The sequence below is a fragment of the Heptranchias perlo genome, chromosome 1, assembly GCF_035084215.1.
Source record: "Heptranchias perlo isolate sHepPer1 chromosome 1, sHepPer1.hap1, whole genome shotgun sequence".
NCBI classification, from domain to species: domain Eukaryota; kingdom Metazoa; phylum Chordata; class Chondrichthyes; order Hexanchiformes; family Hexanchidae; genus Heptranchias; species Heptranchias perlo.
Genome location: NC_090325.1, coordinates 7495861 through 7517739, shown reverse-complemented (window position 1 = coordinate 7517739; position 21879 = coordinate 7495861). Strand labels below are relative to the sequence as shown.

Here is a 21879-nt window from a genome sequence, read left to right as displayed (position 1 = left end):
TTGCCCATCCCTAATTGCCCTTGAGAAGGTGGTGGTGAGCCGCCTTCTTGAACCGCTGCAGTCCATGAGGTGAAGGTTCTCCCACAGTGCTTGTAGGAAGGGAGTTCCAGGATTCTGACCCAGCGACGATGAAGGAACGGCGATATATTTCCAAGTCGGGATGGTGTGTGACTTGGAGTGGAACGTGCAGGTGGTGTTGTTCCCACGTGCCTGCTGCCCTTGTCCTTCTAGGTGGTAGAGGTCGCGGGTTTGGGAGGTGCTGTCGAAGAAGCCTTGGCGAGTTGCTGCAGTGCATCCTGTGGATGGTACACACTGCAGCCACAGTGCGCCGGTGGTGAAGGGAGTGAATGTTTAGGGTGGTGGATGGGTGCCAATCAAGCGGGCTGCTTTGTCCTGGATGGTGTCGAGCTGTTTGAATGTTGTTGGAGCTGCACTCATCCAGGCAAGTGGAGAGTATTCCATCACACTCCTAACTTGTGCCTTGTATATGGTGGAAAGGCTTTGGGGAGTCAGGAGGTGAGTCACTCGCCACAGAATACCCAGCCTCTGACCTGCTCTGGTAACCCACAGTATTTATGTGGCTGGTCCAGTCAAGTTTCTGGTCAATGGTGACCCCCAGGATGTTGATGGTGGGGGATTCGTCGATGGTAATGCCGTTGAATGTCATGGGGAGCTGGTTAGACTCTCTCTTGTTGGAGATGGTCATTGCCTGGCACTTGTCTGGCGCCAATGTTGCTTGCCACTTATGAGCCCAAGCCTGGATGTTGTCCAGGTCTTGCTGCATGCGGGCACGGACTGCTTCATTATCTGAGGGGTTGCGAATGGAACTGAACACTGTGCAATCATCAACGAACATCCCCGTTTCTGACCTTATGATGGAGGGAAGGTCATTGATGAAGCAGCTGAAGATGGTTGGGCCCAGGACACTGCCCTGAGGAACTCCTGCAGCAATGTCCTGAGGCTGAGATGATTGGCCTCCAACAACCACTACCATCTTCCTTTCTAAGCAATCTTACAACACCAGGTTATAGTCCAACTGTATTATTTGAAAATCACAAGCCTCCGAAAGCTTGTGATTTTCAAATAAAACAGTTGGACTATAACCTGGTGTTGTAAGATTCCTTACATTTGTCAACCCCAGTTCATCACCGGCATCTCCACATCACATCTTCCTTTGTGCTAGGTATGACTCCAGCCACTGGAAAGTTTTCCCCCTGATTCCCATTGACTTCAATTTTACGAGGGCTCCTTGGTGCCACACTCGGTCAAATGCTGCCTTGATGTCAAGGGCAGTCACTCTCAGAGTTGCTTGGAGCAAAGGCGTTTCTCTGCAGTACACACTGATGCTCTAGCGCCACCAATGGTGGAAATGTGTAATTTCCGTGTGACAAGATTATATAAGCATTGCAAATAATCTCCATTATAAAAGTGGACATGGGAATTTATAATGGGAAATAGTGAACACAAATATGTGACAGAAATGTGACAGTAGGAAAATCAATTTTTGTAGACAAGATGTGCATCCAGATTTAAGAATTTTAATATATTATGAATAGATGTAAAGAATAAATGATGCATGCGAGTGATTACTGGGCAGTGCTGTCATTGAGATTCAGGTTATGTTGTAAACTGTAAGACTGCAACTTAATTGGTTAATGACAATCATGAGATGAGATCGAGTCCTTGAAATCATTTCCACAGCTTCTATTATTTGAGTGTGTTTGTGCTGTGCAATTATAGTATCTCTGCTTTATGTACAAGATTACATTTACAGAGTTTATTCATGACATCAACACCATATATTTATTATTATTTTAGACCGAACCTGAATGTTTCGCCATGTTTTTTTTTTGTCACAAGCTGCTTTTTATGGGTTCTCCTCATCTCTCCTGAAGGAGATGGCTCATATTGGGTTTCGGCAACAGCCCTCCAGCATCAAATCCAAGTGTGTATTCTTACTGTGCAAGCTTAACGACCATGGAGAGCATCACAGCTGAGGCCAATCTCTCCACTTTCTGACATCTGCACATACTAAGTTACCACTGTGGACCACAGGATAACTGATTTTTCCCCCCCCTTTGAGCTGTGTTCCCGGTTCTAGAATTTGTGGCAATCTCGAACCATTATCAGGGTTCTATTTGTCAGTTCTTTTAAGGATCCTGAATATTTAAATTATATCTTCTTGAACCTGCTCGTCTCCAGAGTAAACTGTCCCAAGCTCTCCAATGCCTTAAACTAGGTAGCAGTTTGGTTGCCCTTTTTCTGCACTGCCTCCAATACCGGGATATCCAGCTGTATTAGAACAACCAGATTGTATATGTGTCCATGTACACACCCCTGCAATTTGTGCTCTGTCCCAAGGTCGAGCTGGTCTTCAGTATCTTCCATCTTCAACATTATTGCTTACTGAAAACAACATCAATTTTTCAACATGGTTTTAACAATGAGTCAAAGGGATGGAGAATTGGGAACTTCACACTTTTTTTGTGACATTTATTGATTGCAAAACATTTTCACACTATTTTCTACCATGATCTTGTTTTCCAAACAGATTTCTATTGATTCTGACCCAGATAGTTTGGTTCTGTAGATCCAAACTGACTAGGAATGGGTTGAGACTTTGCAGAGAGAGATCTTCATCCCATTACTCTGAGCTGTACTCAGACCCAGGTTCTAGAGGTGAAACAGTAATGTTCTAACAAACAGCCTCTCATTTTTAACTTTTCATGTGTTTCCAGAGGCTCTCAATGGATTCCATTATCATTGTTTAGTTGGCTTAGAGTTTGAATGTGACATGTTCCCACTAGTGCAGTGATTTCACACCGCAGTGATGCATTTTGCCCCCAATTCTGCCAAGTGGGCCATTTCAGTGTAATTCACAAAGCCTCTCAGCTCATACAGAAACCACAAAAAAAATGCAGAATCATTGATACTAGTTATTTAAATTGCCCTGGTGGTCTAATGGATAAAGGCCTCACATTAGAGGCCTTTATTCATTAGACTACCAGGGGAACAGGAAAAGCTAGAAATGCACAGAAAGTCAGTGGAGAGGGTAGATCTTTGGCTGGCTGGGTGAGCTGAGGCAACAGTTGGGCACTACTAGAACCCACAGTGCTTCTAAACTAGGGAGTTGAAATATAAGCCAGATGTCTCACTCCTGCAGGAATATTTGCATGTGTGAATGTTGGGTGAGAACAGGATCAGCCTCAGCTGTGATGCTGGAACCTGTGCTCGCTGACCTGTATTGGCTCCCGGTCTGGCAACGCTTCGATTTTAAAATTCTCATCCTTGTTTTCAAATCCCTCCATGGCCTCGCTTCTCCCTATTTCGAACCTCTTCCAGCCCTACAACCCTCCAAGATCTCTGTGCTCCACCAATTCTGGCCTCCTGTGCATCCCCGATTTTAATCGCTTCACCGTTGGCGGCCCTGCCTTTAGCTGCCTAAGCCCTAAGCTCTGGAATTACCTCCCTAAACCTCTCCTTCTCTCTACGTCTCTCTCCTCCTTTAAGACGTTCCTTAAAGCCTTCCTGTTTGACCAAACTTTTGGTCACCTGTCCTAATATCTCCTTATGTGGCTAGGTGTCAGATATTTTGATAGCACTCCTGTGAAGTGCCTTGGGACGTTTTACTACGTTAAAGGTGCTATATAAATACAAATTGTTGTTGTTGTTGTTGAAGTTCTCCTTCAAGACTTACACATGAACGATGGCCATTTGGGTGAGGTATTGGAGCATGGCCAGCACCTATGGAACTGTATCCCACCAAATGTTAATGTTTTCAGGAGGTGGTGAGAAAATTTGAGGGGGAAAGTAAGTAACCAAATAATTGAAAGTAGTAAATGCAGTGAATGTGAGACGTCTGGCTTATATTTCAACTCCCTATTGAATGCAGTTCCAGAAAACCATGTGCAAGAGCAAAGGATGTTAGCACTCATTCAGCCGAGAAATTGGATTCTAAATAAGTGAATTAATCATTGACCTTTAATAACTCCCATTTATTTTCCTTTCAGATTACAGTACTCACCAGCCAGCCTGGGAAACATGTGGTGAAGCAGTTAGAGTCAGGTCTCAGTGAAACAGATTTAGTCAGCGTTAGGCGGCTGCAGGTACTGCATATCTCCAGATGTAACCCCATGGAATTGATGGACATGGCGTGGAACACACCGTCAGCCCTGTCTAGCGAAGAAAACAACTCTGATGGTCTGTACTTACAGTAATTGGAATCTCTTTAGTTAACTTATGGGCTTTTTGCTTTTAGCTGTTTGTGTAATCAAATTGTTAAAAAGAAGTGAAGTAGTTCAGCAAACACCAATGATCAAACTGGCGATCCGACTGGCCTGTATGGCTTAGCATCACATTGTGTGATGCATTTGCACACTCATCCATCGAAGGAGCTTGATGTGCTGTTTCAATTATTTTTTTCCATCTACTTGACTTTGTGTGATAGTGTAAAACGGGTGTTAGCAAATTGACAGCCCAATTTACATCTCTTCCGATTTTTATTTCCATTGAAGTCAATCTACATGCAGGCCCGTCAAATATGATGGGTAACGCACGTCCAGCATGTAATGAGCGCGCATGCTGCTTTGGCCGTATTGGCTGCTTAGGTACCTGTTTTGTGCTTGAGAAATGGGTGCGGCGCCATCGAATTTCAACGTCATTGTGCTGAGGTATGATTTTTGTGTGCTGGTTTCCCACCAGTATCTTTCCCAAGTGGCCATTCATCATGAGTAGGCCCAGAAAATGAATATTGGCCGGCTATTTAATCACAGGGTGCACCAGAGATAATCCTACTGCTCCTGTCCTCACCCAGCATCCACACATGCACACTTTCAGCAGGGTTTGCTGGATAGCAATCAAGAGCAGGAACCTTGGCCAGTACTTCCTCGCCATACCATGAGAACAATTGTAGTACCCCTACCAATGTCCTGGTTGAGATAAGCTAACTCAGCACAGACCAGGGATTGAACCTAAAATCTTCAGTATTTGCATGCTGCCTTTAATTACGCCACTAGGAAAGACTGATGCTTCCACTTCTATATCCAAGTTCCCATAACAAAAATGAGACAATCAACCTCCTATACTTGCAATTTACAAATAACATTCTCTGGCTGTCATATATCCAATTTTACACAGTCGTTTGTGCTTTTCTACCAAATTAGCTAAAAGAAGTCCAGTTTCATCTTTAATGGTAGCTCAAGCCAATACTCTGCAATTATAATTTAAGTAGTAATCTTCATTGACAATTGGGTATTTGAAAAAAAAACAATTTTCTCATACATCCTGAGCATCAGTCGCCTTGAGCTAGTGTACTTTTGAACCTAGTAATGCAGTGAACAACTAGTGGGCTTCAGTGTAAGCAGAGATGATAATTTTGCTCCATCTTAATAGTAATGATCAGACGCTATTATTTGTGCTGGTAAGGCTATTCGGGGTGGGGCTGTTGTCCTTCTTTGCCCTGGACCCAGCAAGTTTTCTTATAATGAAGATCAAAACTCCATCAGGGATGAAATAAAGCCAGAGAAGGAGCTGCGAACCTTGCAATTTAAGATATTCGTCCTTTGATAAAACTCTCTCACTAAAAAATTCATCAAACACCTTATCCAACATTAAAGCAGAAGGAATGTTTAGGTTTGATTTGAAAGTACTCTGCTCACTTCTATTTGAAAAAGTGAGAATAATTATATATCTGCTTAAATAACATAAATTTTCTTGCCTTGTGGAGATCATTTTGTTGTCTCTATCTACCCTGCAACACTGGTTCCCTCAGTTACAAGGAGGTGCCACCTGTGACTCAAAGAAGCTTCTTTAAATCCTAAGAAAATACAATAGGGGGGAGAAATAGAATATCGTTGTGTCCCAATTATGACAATATCTTGCGCCCCAAAGACCCCGACCCAATATTGGGTTGGGCCATTTTTCAAGCATCACTGGCGGTCGCGTAAATGAGGGATCAAATGCCAGTTTTAGGTTCCCCTCTACCATATTGTATTGCGAGGTGCCTGCTCCGCTCGGGATTCTTAAGTGATCGCTTCGGTCTTAGCAGCAATCGCTACCAAAAAGTAAGTTTTTTTAAAACTAGGAGGAGTAAGAACATAAGAAAAAGGAGCAGGAGTAGGCCATGCAGCCCCTCGAGTCTGCTCCGCAATTCAATCAGATCATGGCCGATCTTCACCCTCAACTCCACTTTCCTGCCATATCTCTTGATTCCCCTTGAGTCCAAAAATCTAACGATCTCAGCCTTGAATATACTCAACGACAGCATCCACAGCCCTCTCGGATAGAGAATTCCAAAGATTCACAACCCTCTGAGTGAAGAAATTCCTCCTCATCTCAGTCTTAAATGGCCGACCCCTTATCCTGCGACTATGCCCTCTAGTTCTAGACTCTTCAGCCAGGGGAAACAACCTCGAAGCCCTCTCATAATCTTATATGTTTAAATGAGGTCACTTTTCATTCTTCTAAACTCCAGAGAGTATAGGCATTCTACTCAAACTCTCCTCATAGGACAACCCTCTCATCCCAGGAATTAATCTAGTGAACCTTCGTTGCACCGCCTCTAAGGCAAGAATATCCTTCCTTAGATATGGAGACCAAATCTCTACGTAGTACTCCAGGTGAGATCTCACCAAAACCCTGTACAATTGTAGTAAGACTTCCTTACTCTTGTACTCCAACCCCCTTACAATAAAGGCAAACATGCCATTTGCTTTCCTAATTGCCTGCTGTACCTACATGCTAACTTTTTGAGTTTCTTGTACCAGGACACCCAAGTCTCTCTGGACACCAACATTTAATAGTTTCTCACCATTTAAAAAATATTCTGTTTTTCTATTCTTCCTACCAAAGTAAATAACCTCACATTTCTCCACATCATACTCCATCTGCCATCTTCTTGCCCACTCACTTAACCTGCCTATATCCCTTAGCAGACTCTTTGTGTCCTCCTCACAGCTTACTTTCCCACCTAGCTTTGTATCGTCTGCAAACTTGGATGCATTACACTCGGTCCCTTCATTTAAGTCATTAATATAGACTGTAAATAGCTGAGGCCCAAGCACCGATCCTTGCGGTACCCCACTAGTTACAGCCTGCCAACCTGAAAATGACCCGTTTATCCCTATTCTCCGTTTTCCGTCCATTAACCAATCCTCTATCCATGCTAAAATGTTACCCCCAACCCCATGAGCCCTTATCTTGCGTAACAACCTTTTATGTGGCACCTTATCGAATGCCTTTTGAAAATCCAAATATACTACATCCACTGGTTCCCCTTTATGTACCCTACTAGTTACATCCTCAAAAAACTCAAATAAATTTGTCAAACACAATTTCCCTTTCATAAAACCATGTTGACTCTGCCTAATCATATTGTGATCTTCTAAGTGCCCTGTTACCACTTCTTTAATAATGGATTCCAGCATTTTCCCGATGACTGATGTCAGGCTAAGTGGCCTGTAGTTCCCTGTTTTCTCTCTCCCTCCTTTCTTAATTAGCGGTGTTACATTTGCTACCTTCCTATCCGCTGGGCCGTTCTAGAATCTAGGGAATTTTGGAAGATCATAACCAATGCTATCATTGCAGCCTCCTCTTCTAGAACCCTCGGGTATAGGCCATCAGGTCCAGGGGATTTATTGGCTTTTACTCCAATTAGTTTCTCAAGTACTTTTTCTCTACTGATAATAATTACTTTAAGTTCCTCACTCTCATTAACCCCTTGGTTCCCCACTATTTCTGGTATGCTTTTTGTTACTGTGAAGCCAGATACAAAATATTTGTTCTAACGCATATGCCATTTCCTGATTCCCCATTATAATTTCTCCTGTCTCAGCCTCTAAGAGACCAACGTTTACTTTTGCTACTCGCTTTTTTACATATTTGTAGAAGCTCTTACAATCCGTTTTTATATTTCTTGCTAGTTTACTTTCATATTCTATTTTCTCCCTTGTTATCAATTTTTTGGTCGTCCTTTGCTGGTTTCTAAAACTCTCCCAATCCTCAGGCTTACCACTTTTCTTGGCAGCATTATAGGCCTCTTCTTTTAATCTAATACTATCCTTAACTTCATTAGTTAGCCACGAGTGGATCACTTTTCCTGTGGAGTTTTTATTTCTCAATGGAATGTATATTTTGTTGAGAATATTGAAATATTTCTTTAAATGTTTGCCCTTGCTTTTCAACCATCATACCCTTTAATTTAATTTCCCAATCTACCTTAGCCAACGCGCCCCTCATACCTATGTAATTGCAGTGCTCTCCCGACTCCATAGTACTTTTTTTTTTATTCGTTCATGGGATGTGGGCGTCGCTGGCGAGGCCGGCATTTATTGCCCATCCATAGTACCTGCGATCGCCCCCACCCCCTGCTGTTGCCGTCCTAACCTCTCTCAGGGGACTTACTTTAGAGTCGCTGCCGGTGAGGCAAGCAGCCCAATATTCACCTATGTAAAATGAGCTGCCGTGGAAGTGTGATGGAGCCAACAGCTCGTTCAAATTATTTATGTGAGGTCAGAGGCCCAGTTTCGAGCCAGCCTGAGGCCTAAGTTGGGGCATGCGGTGTCTTTGTGCGCCACTGGTTATGTGCCCAAAAATGGGCCATAACCAATTTCTAGGCCATAGTGTATGAACGCTTAAGATATCCGGTAGTCTCACTCTATACTGTTTAAGCGGAGGTGTTAACTCATTTCAAATAATTTCGAGGACAGTATTTTTCTTCCTGCAAGTTTCCTTGGAATTCTCTGGCCTTACCGTTCCGTTCCCAAAGACAGCAACCATCTCCAACAAGACAGAGTCTAACCACCTGCCCTTGACTTTCAACGGCATTACCATTGCCGAATCCCCCACCATCAACATCCTGGCGGTCACCATTGACCAGAAACTTAACTGGACCAGCCGCATAAATACTGTGGCTACAAGAGCAGATCAGAGGCTGGGTATTCTGCAGCGAATGACTCACCTCCTGACTCCCCAAAGCCTTTCCATCATCTACAAGGCACATGTCAGGAGTGTGATGGAATACTCTCCACTTGCCTGGATGAATGCAGCTCCAACAATACTCAAGAAGCTTGACACCATCCAGGACAAAGCAGTCTGCTTGATTGGTACCCCACCCACCACCCTAAACATTCACTCCCTTCACCACTGGCGCACCGTGGCTGCAGTGTGTACCATCTACAGGATGCACTGCAGCAACTCAACAAGGCTTCTTCGACAGTACCTCCCAAACCCGCGACCTCTACCACCTAGAAGGACAAGGACAAGGGCAGCAGGGAAAATGGGAACAACACCACCTGCATGTTCCCCTCCAAGTCACACACCATCCCGACTTGGAAATATATCGCTGTTCCTTCATTGTCGCTGGGTCAAAATCACAGCACTGTGGGAGAACCTTCACCACACGGACTGAGAGGTTCAAGAAGGCGGCTCACCACCACCTTCTGAAGTGCAATTAGGGATGGACAATAAATGCTGGCCTTGCCAGTGACGCCTGCATCCCATGAATGAATAAAAAAAACGAGTGTCCAAATAATCTTCCCCAGGCAAATGCAGGTCTCCAGTACTTAGAACCATAGAGGTTTACAGCACAGAAGGTGGCCATTTGCTAGAGCAATCCCAAATTAATACCACTGCCTTGCTTTTCTATGGCTCTGCCTTCCTCTGCTTCAAACATTTATATACTTTTCCCTTACAAGATGTCATTGTCTCTACCTCAAGTACTACCTGAGGCAAAGTTTCCAAGCTTTAACAACTCTGCATGAAGAATTTTTTTCCTATCCTTTCTCCTTGCTCTCTTACTGACAATTCTAATTTGATGGCCATTTGTCACTGACTCTCCAACCAGAAGAAAAAGGATTTTCCGATTCATCCTACCTAAACCCTTCAGAATTTAAAAAAAGGTCTATTGAACCTTCTTAGACTTCTCTGCTCCAGTGGAAGTAGTCCCAGTATCTTAAGTCTGTGTGCATAGCTATAGTTTCTCAAACTAGTATAATCCTGATGGATATACTGTACTCTATGGCTTAATATCCTTTCTACACTAGGACTCCTAAAACTGCATGGAATGTCCTGTAGTCTAATCATTGCCTTGTACAAATTAATCATTACCTCTTTGCTCTTGTACTCTACACCCCTATTTATAAAAGCCAAATGGCTGTTCTTGTGAGTATCAGTGGGTTACTTAACATTGGAAACTAATCTCATCCTATCCTCACCCAATCCCTGTAAATGCAATAGGACTGAACAAAATTAGTTCCTTGCAAATGTCAAATACCAGTCTGAAATAATGAAATAAGGACACCTGGTGGACAGCTATTGCCTTGCATCAGAGAATAGTTTGTATTATTTCAAGGAAGTTACTCATAAAATTAAATGATAATTACAGATGAGGAAGGCCATTTCGCCCATCCTAATTTATCCATCTGGAAGGAACCTGAACTCCCCCATTGTAGTATCCAATTGTTTCTAAAACGATGCCAGAGTTTTCACCTCCACTCCTCTATCTGAAAGTCTATTTCACACGTTGATAATTTTTTGTTTGAATCATTTCTTGGTATCAATCCTAAAATTACCTTTTCCTAGTTTGCATCAGTTTCCCCTTGTTCTGCTATCATGAAATAATTTAAAGTAATATTCTTATTTTACTTTTTTCATTCCCTTAACTATCTGGTATACCTTTATAAGATCACCTCTCGTGTGCATCCTTTCCAGGCTTTAAAGCCCAAGTTTCTCCAGTCCTTCATCATTATTCAGATCCTTGACTCTGGGGATCAGCCTTGCGGTACTTCTCTGCGCTGCCTCCAATGCTTGAATATCTCCCTTGTTTCTTGGTGACCAGAACTGGACACAGTATTCAAGGTGCGGTCTGACTAGAGCACCATAAAGTTTGATCACCATTTCCTCTGCCTTGTATTCTATTATTTTGGCCACGCAGTTCAACATTCCATCGGCTTTATTGATTGCTGCACTGCATTGGTCGTTCACGTTTAGCATCAAATCAACTGATTCCTAGGTCTCTTTCCGCTTCATCCATAGCTACTTCAACACCATTCGTTGAGTACATCAGTCAGTCTCCTGTGGCGTTGAACACAGGCAGTCAAGACTGTTTTGAATTTTTCCAGGTCAAGCTCGGTTAGAGAATGGGGGGTAAAGGAACCAATGTGGGGGGGACGGGGAGGGGTGGGGGGAAGACGAAGGAGGAGTAAAATAGGAAGGTGGGGGAGGGGAGAGGAGAGGAGGGGGAGAAAAGGGAAGGGAGAAGACAGTGGGAGGGAAGGGTAAAGACATTAATACTGGTGTATTGTGTCCAATTCTGGGCACCGCACGTTAGGAAGGATGTGAAGGCCTTAGAGAGGGTGCAGAAAAGATTTACTAGAATGGTTCCAGGGATGAGGGACTTCAGTTATGTGGAGAGACTGGAGAAGCCGGGATTGTTCTCCTTAGAGATTGCGGCCCATGGAATAAAGGGGGCAGTAGCAACATGGATACAGAATTGGCTAAGTGACAAGAAACAGAGAGTAGTGATGAACGGTTGTTTTTCGGACTGGAGGGAGGTCAGAGGGATCTTGGTGTGCAAGTTCACAGATCCCTGAAGGCTGCGGAACAGGTAGATAAGGTGGTAAAGAAGGCATATGGGATACTTGCCTTTATTAGCCGAGGCATAGAATATAAGAGCAAGGAGGTTATGATGGAGCTGTATAAAACACTGGTTAGGCCACAGCTGGAGTACTGTGTGCAGTTCTGGTCGCCACACTACAGGAAGGATGTGATCGCTTTGGAGAGGGTGCAGAGGAGATTCACCAGGATGTTACCAGGGCTGGAGCGCTTCAGCTATGAAGAGAGACTGGGAAGATTGGGTTTGTTTTCCTTGGAGCAGAGGAGGCTGAGGGGGGACATGATTGAGGTGTACAAAATTATGAGGGGCACAGATAGGATGGATACTAAGGAGCTTTTTCCCTTCGTTGAGGGTTCTATAACAAGGGGACATAGATTCAAGGTAAAAGGCAGGAGGTTTAGAGGGGATTTGAGAAAGAACTTTTTCACCCAGAGGGTGGTTGGAGTCTGGAACTCACTGCCTGAAAGGGTTGTGGAGGCAGGAACCCTCACAACATTCAAGAAGCATTTGGATGAGCACTTGAAATGCCATAGCATACAAGGCTACGGACCAAATGCTGGAATATGGGATTAGAGTAGACAGGGCTTGATGGCCGGCGTGGACACGATGGGCCGAAGGGCCTCTATCCGTGCTGTATAACTCTATGACTCTATGAGGTGTACATTGGTGTTCCCCAGGGGTCGGTGCTGGGAACACTGCTTTTCTTGATATACATTAATGACTTGGACTTGGGTGTATAGGCCACAATTTACCAAATTTGCAGATGACACAAAACTTGGAATGGTAGTAAACAGTGAGGAGGATAGTGATAGACTTCAAGAGGATGTAGACAGGCTGGTGGTATGGGCAGACATGTGACAGATGAAATTTAACGCAGAAAAATGCGAAGTGATACATTTCGGTAGGAAGAATGAGGAGAGGCAATATAAAGTAGAGGGCACAACTCTAAAAGGGTTACAGGAACAGAAAAATCTGGGGGGTATATGTGCACAAATCATTGAAGGTTGCAGGGCAAGTTGAGAAAGCAGTTAAAAAAGCATAAGGGATCCTGGGCTTTATAAATAGAGGCATAGTGTACAAAAGCATGGAAGTCATGATGAACCTTTATAAAACACTGGTTTAGCCACAACTGGAGTATTGTGTCCAGTTCTGGGCACCGCACTTTAGGAAAGATGTGAAGGCTTAGAGGGCATGCAGAAGAGATTTACTAGAATGATTCCAGGAATGAGGGACTTTAGTTACTTGGATAGACTGGAGAAGCTGGGGTTGTTCTCCTCGGAACAGAGACGGTTGCGAGGAGATTTGATAGAGGTATTCAAAATCATGAAGGGTCTGGACAGTGTAGATAGTGAGAAACTGTTCCTATTGGCGGAAGGGTCAAGAACCAGAGGACATAGATTTAAGGCGATTGGCAAAAGAACCAAAGGTGACATGAGGAAAAGCTTTTTTATGTAGCGATTAGTTATGATCTGGAATGCATTGCCTGAAAGGGTGGTGGTTGCAGATTCAATTGTGGCTTTCAAAAAGGAATTGCATAAATACTTGAAGGGAAAAAATTTGCAGGACTACGGGGAAAGAGCGGGGGAATGGGACTAACTGGATTGCTCTTACAAAGAGCTGGCACGGGCTTGATGGGCCAAATGGCCTACTTCTGTGCGGTAATGATTCTATGAGAGGAGGGGATTGCTATAAGTGCCAAATCTACCCTGTTTATACTGACAACAGGTACTCAGCACAATTGCTTACAAGTCGGGAATGTGTATGGCTAGTTAGCTCCAAATCGCATCAGTAGCTTTGCCAATCTAGTTGGGACTTGCCTCAGTGTTGAAGGAAAGTCCATAAAGACAAAAATGCAAGCTGAGAGTTCAACTAAAATGATAGACTCGACCTAAATGGTGCCATCCGGGGCAGTTTAGATTTGATGGTATCAGCACTTTAAGTTGGAGACACCCAGCAAAATGCCCATTCTAAGAGTATCCAGTAGTTTACACTATAGGGGTGTCTCTGATAGTGTACTTGCTGTCAGAGGTAACCATGTACGCAGGGTGCAAGAGTCAATGAAGAACCCTCTCTGCTTTGCCTTGACAAGATAGCTTTACAAGAGCATTACATTGCTTTCCTCATAAGCCCACCAACTATGATTGCAGAGATTGCAGTTTTTCGCAGAATGTAGAATAGTCTTGTACTATTAATATACGTCCACTAGCTGGATCAAGCAATCGCTGAATTTAATGATAAATCCTTAAGGCCATCTGATGGGGAGAAAGTTGAAATTCACCACACCTATCATGACTGGATTTCACCCAGATTTAGTTGGCTGGACCACCTCGATTCACCTAAAGAATATTGTTTCCCAGCTGTTAGCAAATGGTATTGTATGTAGCTCCTTAATGAAAAGTGATTACCACTGTAATTACTATGGTTACTTATTTAATCAATGCTTTTTTTTTCTGTGCAGAATGCTCCATCCTGGGGACAGATATCGATCTGCAGACAGTTGAGAATGACACAATCAGTCTGGATAGTTTCTTCAAGAGTTGGTTACACAATCACGGAACAGACAAGGAACATCTCCATTTGCTGCTTCCAGCAGCACGTCTCCCCAGTTCTGCAGGAAGAAGTAATCAGTATTATGAGTGATGACTAGGGAAAGAGGCCCATTAAAGCTGCAGCTTTGTCTCTAAATTGTGAAGCAGTTCAGAATTGAAGTGCTTCATTGGGTACTCTGATGGCTCAGTTGGTAAGGGAAGTGAGTAACTGGGCTCTGGAAGATCCATGGTTCAATACCAATTCTGTGCTTGAGTTAGCTAATCTCAGCCAGGGTAGAAGGAGGGTACTACAATTGACCTCAGCATCTCTGGGCAAGGGAAAGGAAAATATCAACCAGGATTGCTATTCCTAAACACTATCCAGAGAAATTGCACCTGTGTAGTTATCGGCTTTTTGCTAGGTTGTGATGCACTCCCAAGGTCAATGTTAACTGTCTGGCTCCGACACATGAATAATGTTCACTTGGCAAGGTACTGGAGGGTGGCTGGAGCCCATGGAACCGTATCCCAACATAAGTCAAGGTTGGCAAAAGAGGGAGATGAAAAAGAAAAAAAAATAAGAGGATTATTGAGTTGACTCTAATGAATATTATTTTTGAAGTGATGATCAATTTCACTTCAGAGTTTGCAGTGACCTTACTTACAATAAATCAATAATGTTTTCTTTGTTGACCGGTTCAATTGACAAATTTAGAAATAACATCCAGCTCTATAATTTGCTGACGGTAGAGGGGCATTTTGTGAAGTTCCATTTTCTGGCACGAGTTCTTCTAATGGCGAGCACAAATCAAAGAATCAGGGCTTATTATAGCCGTGTCTCCTGCTCATTGCTTGTGTCCAGGGAGACTCTCACTAGCAGCAGAGCCCCGCAGAATTATCACTCTGGGGAATGCGTAATACTAGAAAACATGCAACTGCCACACTCAAAGTCTGATAATTAGTTTATAACAAGTGTCATCCGATTTGTTGTAAACACAAGCAGCCTTTTTGTGTGGACAACATCCAAGTACCTCTTTTCATGGCAAGCTCCCCGCTGTTGCTGATAACCTATGGCTATCATGTCACACAAAAATTTGGCAGTCATTTAAAAAAAAACAAAATTAAAGCAACAGCAAATTTGTCTGTACAATGACTTGATGTGAATAGGGTTGTAAACTCATGCTGATTACCCTGAGATCTCTATCATTCCTTTTGAAAGTATTATAATTAATAGGACAACCAGCCAGTGTCAAATAGTACAGAGAATATACTAATCCTATTCTTAGCTCCTGTAGCGAAAGGTTGGGCTCCCGCTAGCTGATTGTGAGAGTTAAATAGCAAATGTAATCAGCTTCAATTAAGTTTTATTTTGATCTTGCTAATTGGCTGTATTCAGAGCTCTTGTTGCTTTCCACAGTGTTCTTACCAGTAGCTGTTGAGAGTATTTAAGAGCCCTTACCTCTTGAGTATCTCATAATTGCACTTTGCAAGATCCTCAGCAGATGCAGCTGAGTTTTTGTTCAGATTTGCACCTAACAAATTGCTCGTGTTGGTGCTAACACCCTCTTGTATACTGGATGTTTCTGAAAGAGAAGAGTTTTGGAGCAGATATGGCCAAAATATAAAACTTTATATGGCTAAGTAGGCTATTCGATCAAGGGATGGAGACAACACAATCAAGCCCAATCCTGTTCTCATCCAATGGCCACACACATGCAGGGGTCTCTGGATAGCAATCAGGAGATGGAACCCTCTTCTACCCCAGGGACACTGAGGTGATTTGTAATGTCCTTATTGCCACAACAACAACTTTCACTTCTATAGTGCTCATTACATACAAAGAGACATCTCAGAATGCTTTACAGGGCAGTGGACATCAAGTGGGGTGGAGGGAAGGGGAAGAATGAGAGTCAGGAGGAGGCAAATGCACAGTCAAAGAGGAAAGTCTAAAGGAGATTTTTGAATGTGGGGAGGGAGGTGGCTTAGCAAACATATTGAGGGAGGGAGTTTTAGAGTATGGGGGCAGCCACTGATGGTCATGAGGGCATGGGAATTGAAAAGTAGGGTGGTTTTGGAGGACTGGAGGGTGCACACAAGGACATAGGTTTCAAGGAAATCACGGAGGTGGGTGACGCCACGAAGGGATTTGTAGGTGAGGACAAAATCCTCTAAGACATGGAATTCAGTGGTGCTTGGCATGAACACGGGATGCAGGCTTGAGTACAGATGACGATAAGGTCATTTACTCTGTTTCTCCAGATTTTCTACTGAGGTTACATAGGAAACTGCTGTGGGGAATTCTACCCCTTATACACCAAGGCTGTCTGGGCTAAGCCTAAATTGATTGCTGGGGAGGGAGATGAACTCAAGGCAGGAGCTGAGGGGGATGGTTTTGTGTTGTCGACATTAAGCTGGAGAGCGTTTTGGTTTATCCAGGTCGTAATGACAGATATGCAGTTGAAGACAGTGGCAGCCGTGGGGTCAGTGGAGCGATAGCAAAGTAGAGCATACATGTGAAAGATAACCATATAATATCACCAAAAGGTAGTATGTAAATGATGAAGCAAAGGACAAAACTGTGGGTACATCAGAGGTGACCGTGTAGGCATGGGAGGAGAAACTGTCTGAGGCAATGTAACGTCTGCAGTGAGACATTTAGGAATGGATAAAAGAGAGAGTAGCCCTTCGATGAGATCAGCTAACTTTGTACCATGGGTTTGTGTACTGATAAAAAGAGAAAAGAACTGCAAATGCTGCAAATTAAAAATAAACTCAGAAAATGCTAGAAATACACAGCATCTGTAAAGAGAAAAGACTGGTCAATGTTTTAGGTATAGACCCATTGTCAGCTGGAAACTGGAAGATTAGCAAGCCCCTAAATAGGAATGAAGAAGGCAAAGTAGGGGTAGGACTGGAAGAGAACAACAGGTAGTGAAAGTCAAGAATGCTTGACCTCCTGTCACAGAGAGAAGTTAACAGGTTGAATGGCCAGAAAAAAAGTTTTTTTGAAAAGCTGGAGAGAGGTGAAAACTAGTGGGTCATCTCAGTTAGCCAATGAAAAGGCTTTAAAATGAAAAAGGGCTTGAAATTAGTTAAGTAAGGTGATGGAAGGGCATGAGAAAAATAGACACACAGAAAAAAAGTAAGAAAATGGGAGAAATAAAAAGTGAAAATCTACAAATGGAAATCTGAAATTAATTCTGGAAACACATTGCAAGTAGGCCAACATCCAAAATGATAAAACACAGGCCAACACCCTTGGTGCAGAGTCCCTGTAGAACTGTGTTCTGATGAAGAGATTGCAACCAAACTGTCAGCTGTGTACACTGCCCCCACGCTGAACCAACAGTGCATCTCCAGTACTTGCTGCTTCTAAGAAAATGTGGGAGAAGGTCTGAAGCAACTAAAGCCTACGTTCAGACTGGAAGGCTGCAGTGTACACAAGATAAAAATGAGGTACCATTTTAGAAGCTTGGTTGGAACAGTGTAGGAGGTCGAAGACAGAAAGGTTAGAGTAGGATTGGAAGAGGGAGTTGAAGTGGTGAGCCACAGGGAGGTCAGGATTACAATTGCAGTGTTTTGGCAATGCAATCACCCTGCATTTAGTCTCCCCAATATAGAGGTGGCCGCACCATGAGCAACATTGTACTAGGTTGGAGGAATTACATGTAAATTACTGTCTAACACAGAAGAAGTGTTTGGGGCCCTGAACTGTGGTGCAGCAAGAGTTGAATGAACAGATATTGCACCTGCCATGGTTGCAAGGGAAAGGCTGCCGGAAGTTGAGGTGATGGAACAATTTGCAAGAGTACCTTAGAGGGAATGGTCTTTATGGAAAGTGCAGTGGTGAGATCATGTTTAGATGCCAGAAAATAATCTAGCAAATGTAAATACAAATAGGGTAAAAACTGAGGATGAGGTTGTTGTTGTAAGAGGAGGGAGAAGGGGTTACTATGGAAGCTTAGGAAATGGAACAGGTATGGTCAAGATTCAAGCAGAAACCTTGATTGAGTAAAAAGCTTTGGTGGAGAAAGTGGAGCCATCAGAGCAGATACAACAGATAGTGAGAAACTGGAAGAAAGAATGTGGAATTGTTGTAAGAAGTGAGGTAGGATGAAGCATAATCTTAGTAGTGATGTGAATTTGTGGGCTTATAGTGGATGCCTCTGGAAACCCTATTGTCAGAGATAAAGGACAGAAAGTGAAGGAAATATTCAGAGATGGACCATGTAAAGCTGAGGAATGGGTGTAAATTTATAGAATCATACAGCACAGAGGAGGCCATTCGGCCCATCTTGTCTGTGTCGGCTCTTTGAAAGACCTATCAAATTAGTCCCACTCCCCTAAATTAAAGTAAATAGTCAATGAACTCAGTGTCAGAGTGACAGAGGAAGTGGCACCAGCACAGTCATCATTGTAACGGAGGAAGAGGGCAGGGAGGCAGCCTGAGCAGGTTTGGAATAGAGTGTTCCACATATCCTACAAAATGATAGGTGTAGCTGGGACCCATTTTATCCTTCTATTTGGAGGAAGTGAATGGAATTAAAAGAGAAGTTGTTGAGAGTGATAACAAAATCAAACAAGTGGAGGAGTGTGGGGATAGATGGGGATTCGTAGGGCTGCTGTTCAAGGAAGAAGCTAGTGGCTCAGAGACCATTTTGGATTTTCTGCACTTATGGCTCAGTACCACACCAAGCAGTACACTGAGCCATCAGAGGGAGCTACACCATGTCACTGAAAAATCTAGTGGGCAAGTCATTAAACTGTCAAAGCTGGTCTACAACTAACTTTTCCGTACAATGAGAAAATTGAGTAAATAGAAACAGTGAGCTCATCTTAGTTAACTCAGAATAGATTCTCTTTGTGTCTGTGCTCAATCTTCCTGTGGAGGCCCAGCGCTTCAAATTGGGAAGACACAAGAACAGTATTCAGCTGTCATCAGCCAGAATTTCAGTCACTCTTGTGGTACCGTGACAAAATTTGGAATTCTGCATTTTATATATATATATTTCATATATGTGATATAAAAATTGACTTCTGACAGAGTTGCTCTAAGAAAAGCACATTGTTTCTATGGCCAATACTGATTAGAGACATCAGCACATCCAATAAGAAACACCTGTCTAGAAAAGTGTCTTTGCCTGTGTTCAGAAATTAATGAAGTCAAAGGCTGCTAGGCTGTCTCTTTGAAATACCTTTGAATTCGATCTCTCTGATGGCTGTACGTTAAGGGAGGAGGGCAGCAATGTCCCAAAATTAACAATTCAACTTCATAGGTGCGAGCTCTATTGAACTATCAGGTGGCCATTTGATCTTCAAAGTGTGGGCTGCGACATGAAAGACTTCCCATGGCAATAACCGCAACTCTAGTTACTCAGCTTCAGTGCCATGGGCCACTCAGTCATTGTGCTTGCAAATGTTCAGTGAGCGGGTACTTCCACCTGCTCCACATGTGCACCACTGACCCTAGCCTAATATCCAAGGTCAACATGTTAACATAACCGGGGGAAGACTCCCTCTGGAGTTCCGCCAGGGATTGCCATTGTGCACCTGGGAGGGGGTGGAAAGGTGCAGCTTCAAGAGGCAAAAGAAGGAAAAGAAGCTAAATGGCAACAAGGGGATATTCTAGATGGCACTCTGCCAGTTTTAACGACAGGGAGCTGGAGGTACACCTGCATGAGGTGAGGAGAAGGAGGGATTGGCTGTTTGGATCATGGAGCAGGAGGCCCCCCAGAGCAGTGGCAGCAGCCCGGTAGAGGGAGGTGACTTTCGCTGTGAGTGTCAACTATCCCAGGTGTGCAATGCTGAACAAAGTTCAACACCCTAATGAAGATGGGCAAGGCATGAAAAGTCACATGCAGCTTCCAAGAAGTCTCTGTGCTTTCATGTTTGTTGTTACCTCACCACTTAACCACAGTGTACTCCAGGCCTCCATTAAGCAGCATCAGTGCTTAGCCCAGTTCACTGCCACCTTAGTATTGCTATCCTACTCCTACACATGGCTCTTTACTCATAACCTTACCCACACGCTCCCCTTTGAAAGCATAACCTACGATTTGCAAGTTTGTAAGTAGCATCAGTTCTTTACATGCTCCATCTGCTCATTCATGGCTATCACTGCAAATGCAGCCACAGTCGTGTCTTTTACACAGTCTGCATTCTCCTCTCAGGAGAAGTTAGCGCATAATGTGAGGGGTGGTTCAGCAAACATCAAGCCAGTGAACCCCTAGAAGAAGGAAGCCCGGGAACTTCTAGGAGGCCTCTAGGTGAATGAGTTGCAAATGATGTGGGAGGGTAGGTGCCAGCTGAAGGTTTGTCATCGCATTCTGATGCTCTTTAATCTGTTGCTGTAAGTCCCCCAAAATCTACCCGATCGAATCCTTTTAACACTTTAAACACCTCAATTAGATCACGCTTCACATAAAGGATGTGATAACAGGACACTTAGAAAATATCAACGGGATTAGACAAAGTCAACATGGATTTATGAAAGGGAAATAATGTTTGACAAACCTACTGGAGTTTTTTGAGGATGTAACTGGTAGAATAGATAAGGGAGAACCAGTGGATGTGGTTTATTTGAATTTTCAGAGGGCCTTTGATAAAGTCCCACATAAGAGGTTAGTGTGCAAAATTAAAGCACATGGGATTGGGAGTAATATACTGGCATGGAGTGAAAATTGGTTAACAGACAGGAAACAGAGAGTAGGAATAAATGGTTCTTTTTCGGGGTGGCAGGCAGTGTGACTAGTGGGGTACCGCAGGGATCAGTGCTTGGGCCCCAGCTATTCACAATATATATCAATGATTTGAATGAGGGAACCGAATGTAATATTTCCAAGTTTGCTGACGACACAAAACTAGGTGGGATCGTGAGTTGTGAGGAGGATTCAAGGTAATTTCGATAAATTGAGTGAGTGGGCAAATACATGGCGGATGCAGTATAATGTGGATAAATGTGAAGTTATCCACTTCGGAAGGAAAAACAGAAAGGCAGTGTATTATTTAAATGGTGATAGATTGAGGAATGTTGATGTACAAAGGGAACTGGGTGTCCTTGTACACCAGCCACTGAAAGCAAACATGCAGGTGCAGCAAGCAGTTAGGAAGGCACATGGTATGTTGGTTTTCATTGCAAGAGGATTTGAGTATAGTAGCAAGGATGTCTTACTGCAGTTATACAGGGCCTTGGTGAGACCGCACCTGGAGTATTGTGTGCAGTTTTGGTCACCTTACCCAAGAAAGGATATACTTGCCATAGAGGGAGTGCAGCGAAGGTTCACCAGACTGATCCCAGGGATGGCAGGACTGTCATATGAGGAGAAATTGGGTCGACTCGGCCTGTATTCACTCGAGTTTAGAAGAATGAGAGGGGATCTCATTGAAACACATAAAATTCTGACAGGGCTAGACAGACTGGATGCAGGGAGAATGTTTCCCCTGGCTAGGGGGTCCAGAACGAGGGGTCACAGTCTCAGGATACGGGGTAGGACATTTAAGACTGAGATGAGGAGACATTTCTTCACTCAGAGGGTGGTGAACCTGTGGAATTCTCCACCACAGAAGGCAGTGGAGGCCAAGTCACTGAATACATTTAAGAAGGAGCTAGATAGATTTCGAGACACAAAAGGCATCAAGGGGTATGGGGTGAGAGCGGGAATATGGTATTGAGATGGAGGATCAGCCATGATCGTATTGAATGGCGGAGCAGGCTTGAAGGGCCGAATGGCCTACTGCTTC

At 43.5% G+C, this 21879-nt stretch overlaps 1 protein-coding gene across 1 annotated transcript in view; it reads left to right on the top strand.

Annotated features, from left to right (window-relative positions):
- m1ap (meiosis 1 associated protein) overlaps positions 1 to 21879 on the top strand; it is a 52051-nt gene that overhangs the window by 3597 nt on the left and 26575 nt on the right. Inside the window, exons 3-4 of the mRNA XM_067977661.1 lie at positions 4011 to 4200; positions 14070 to 14231. Of these exons, the coding sequence (XP_067833762.1) occupies positions 4011 to 4200; positions 14070 to 14231 (352 nt within the window). The remainder of the gene's footprint in view (positions 1 to 4010; positions 4201 to 14069; positions 14232 to 21879) is intronic.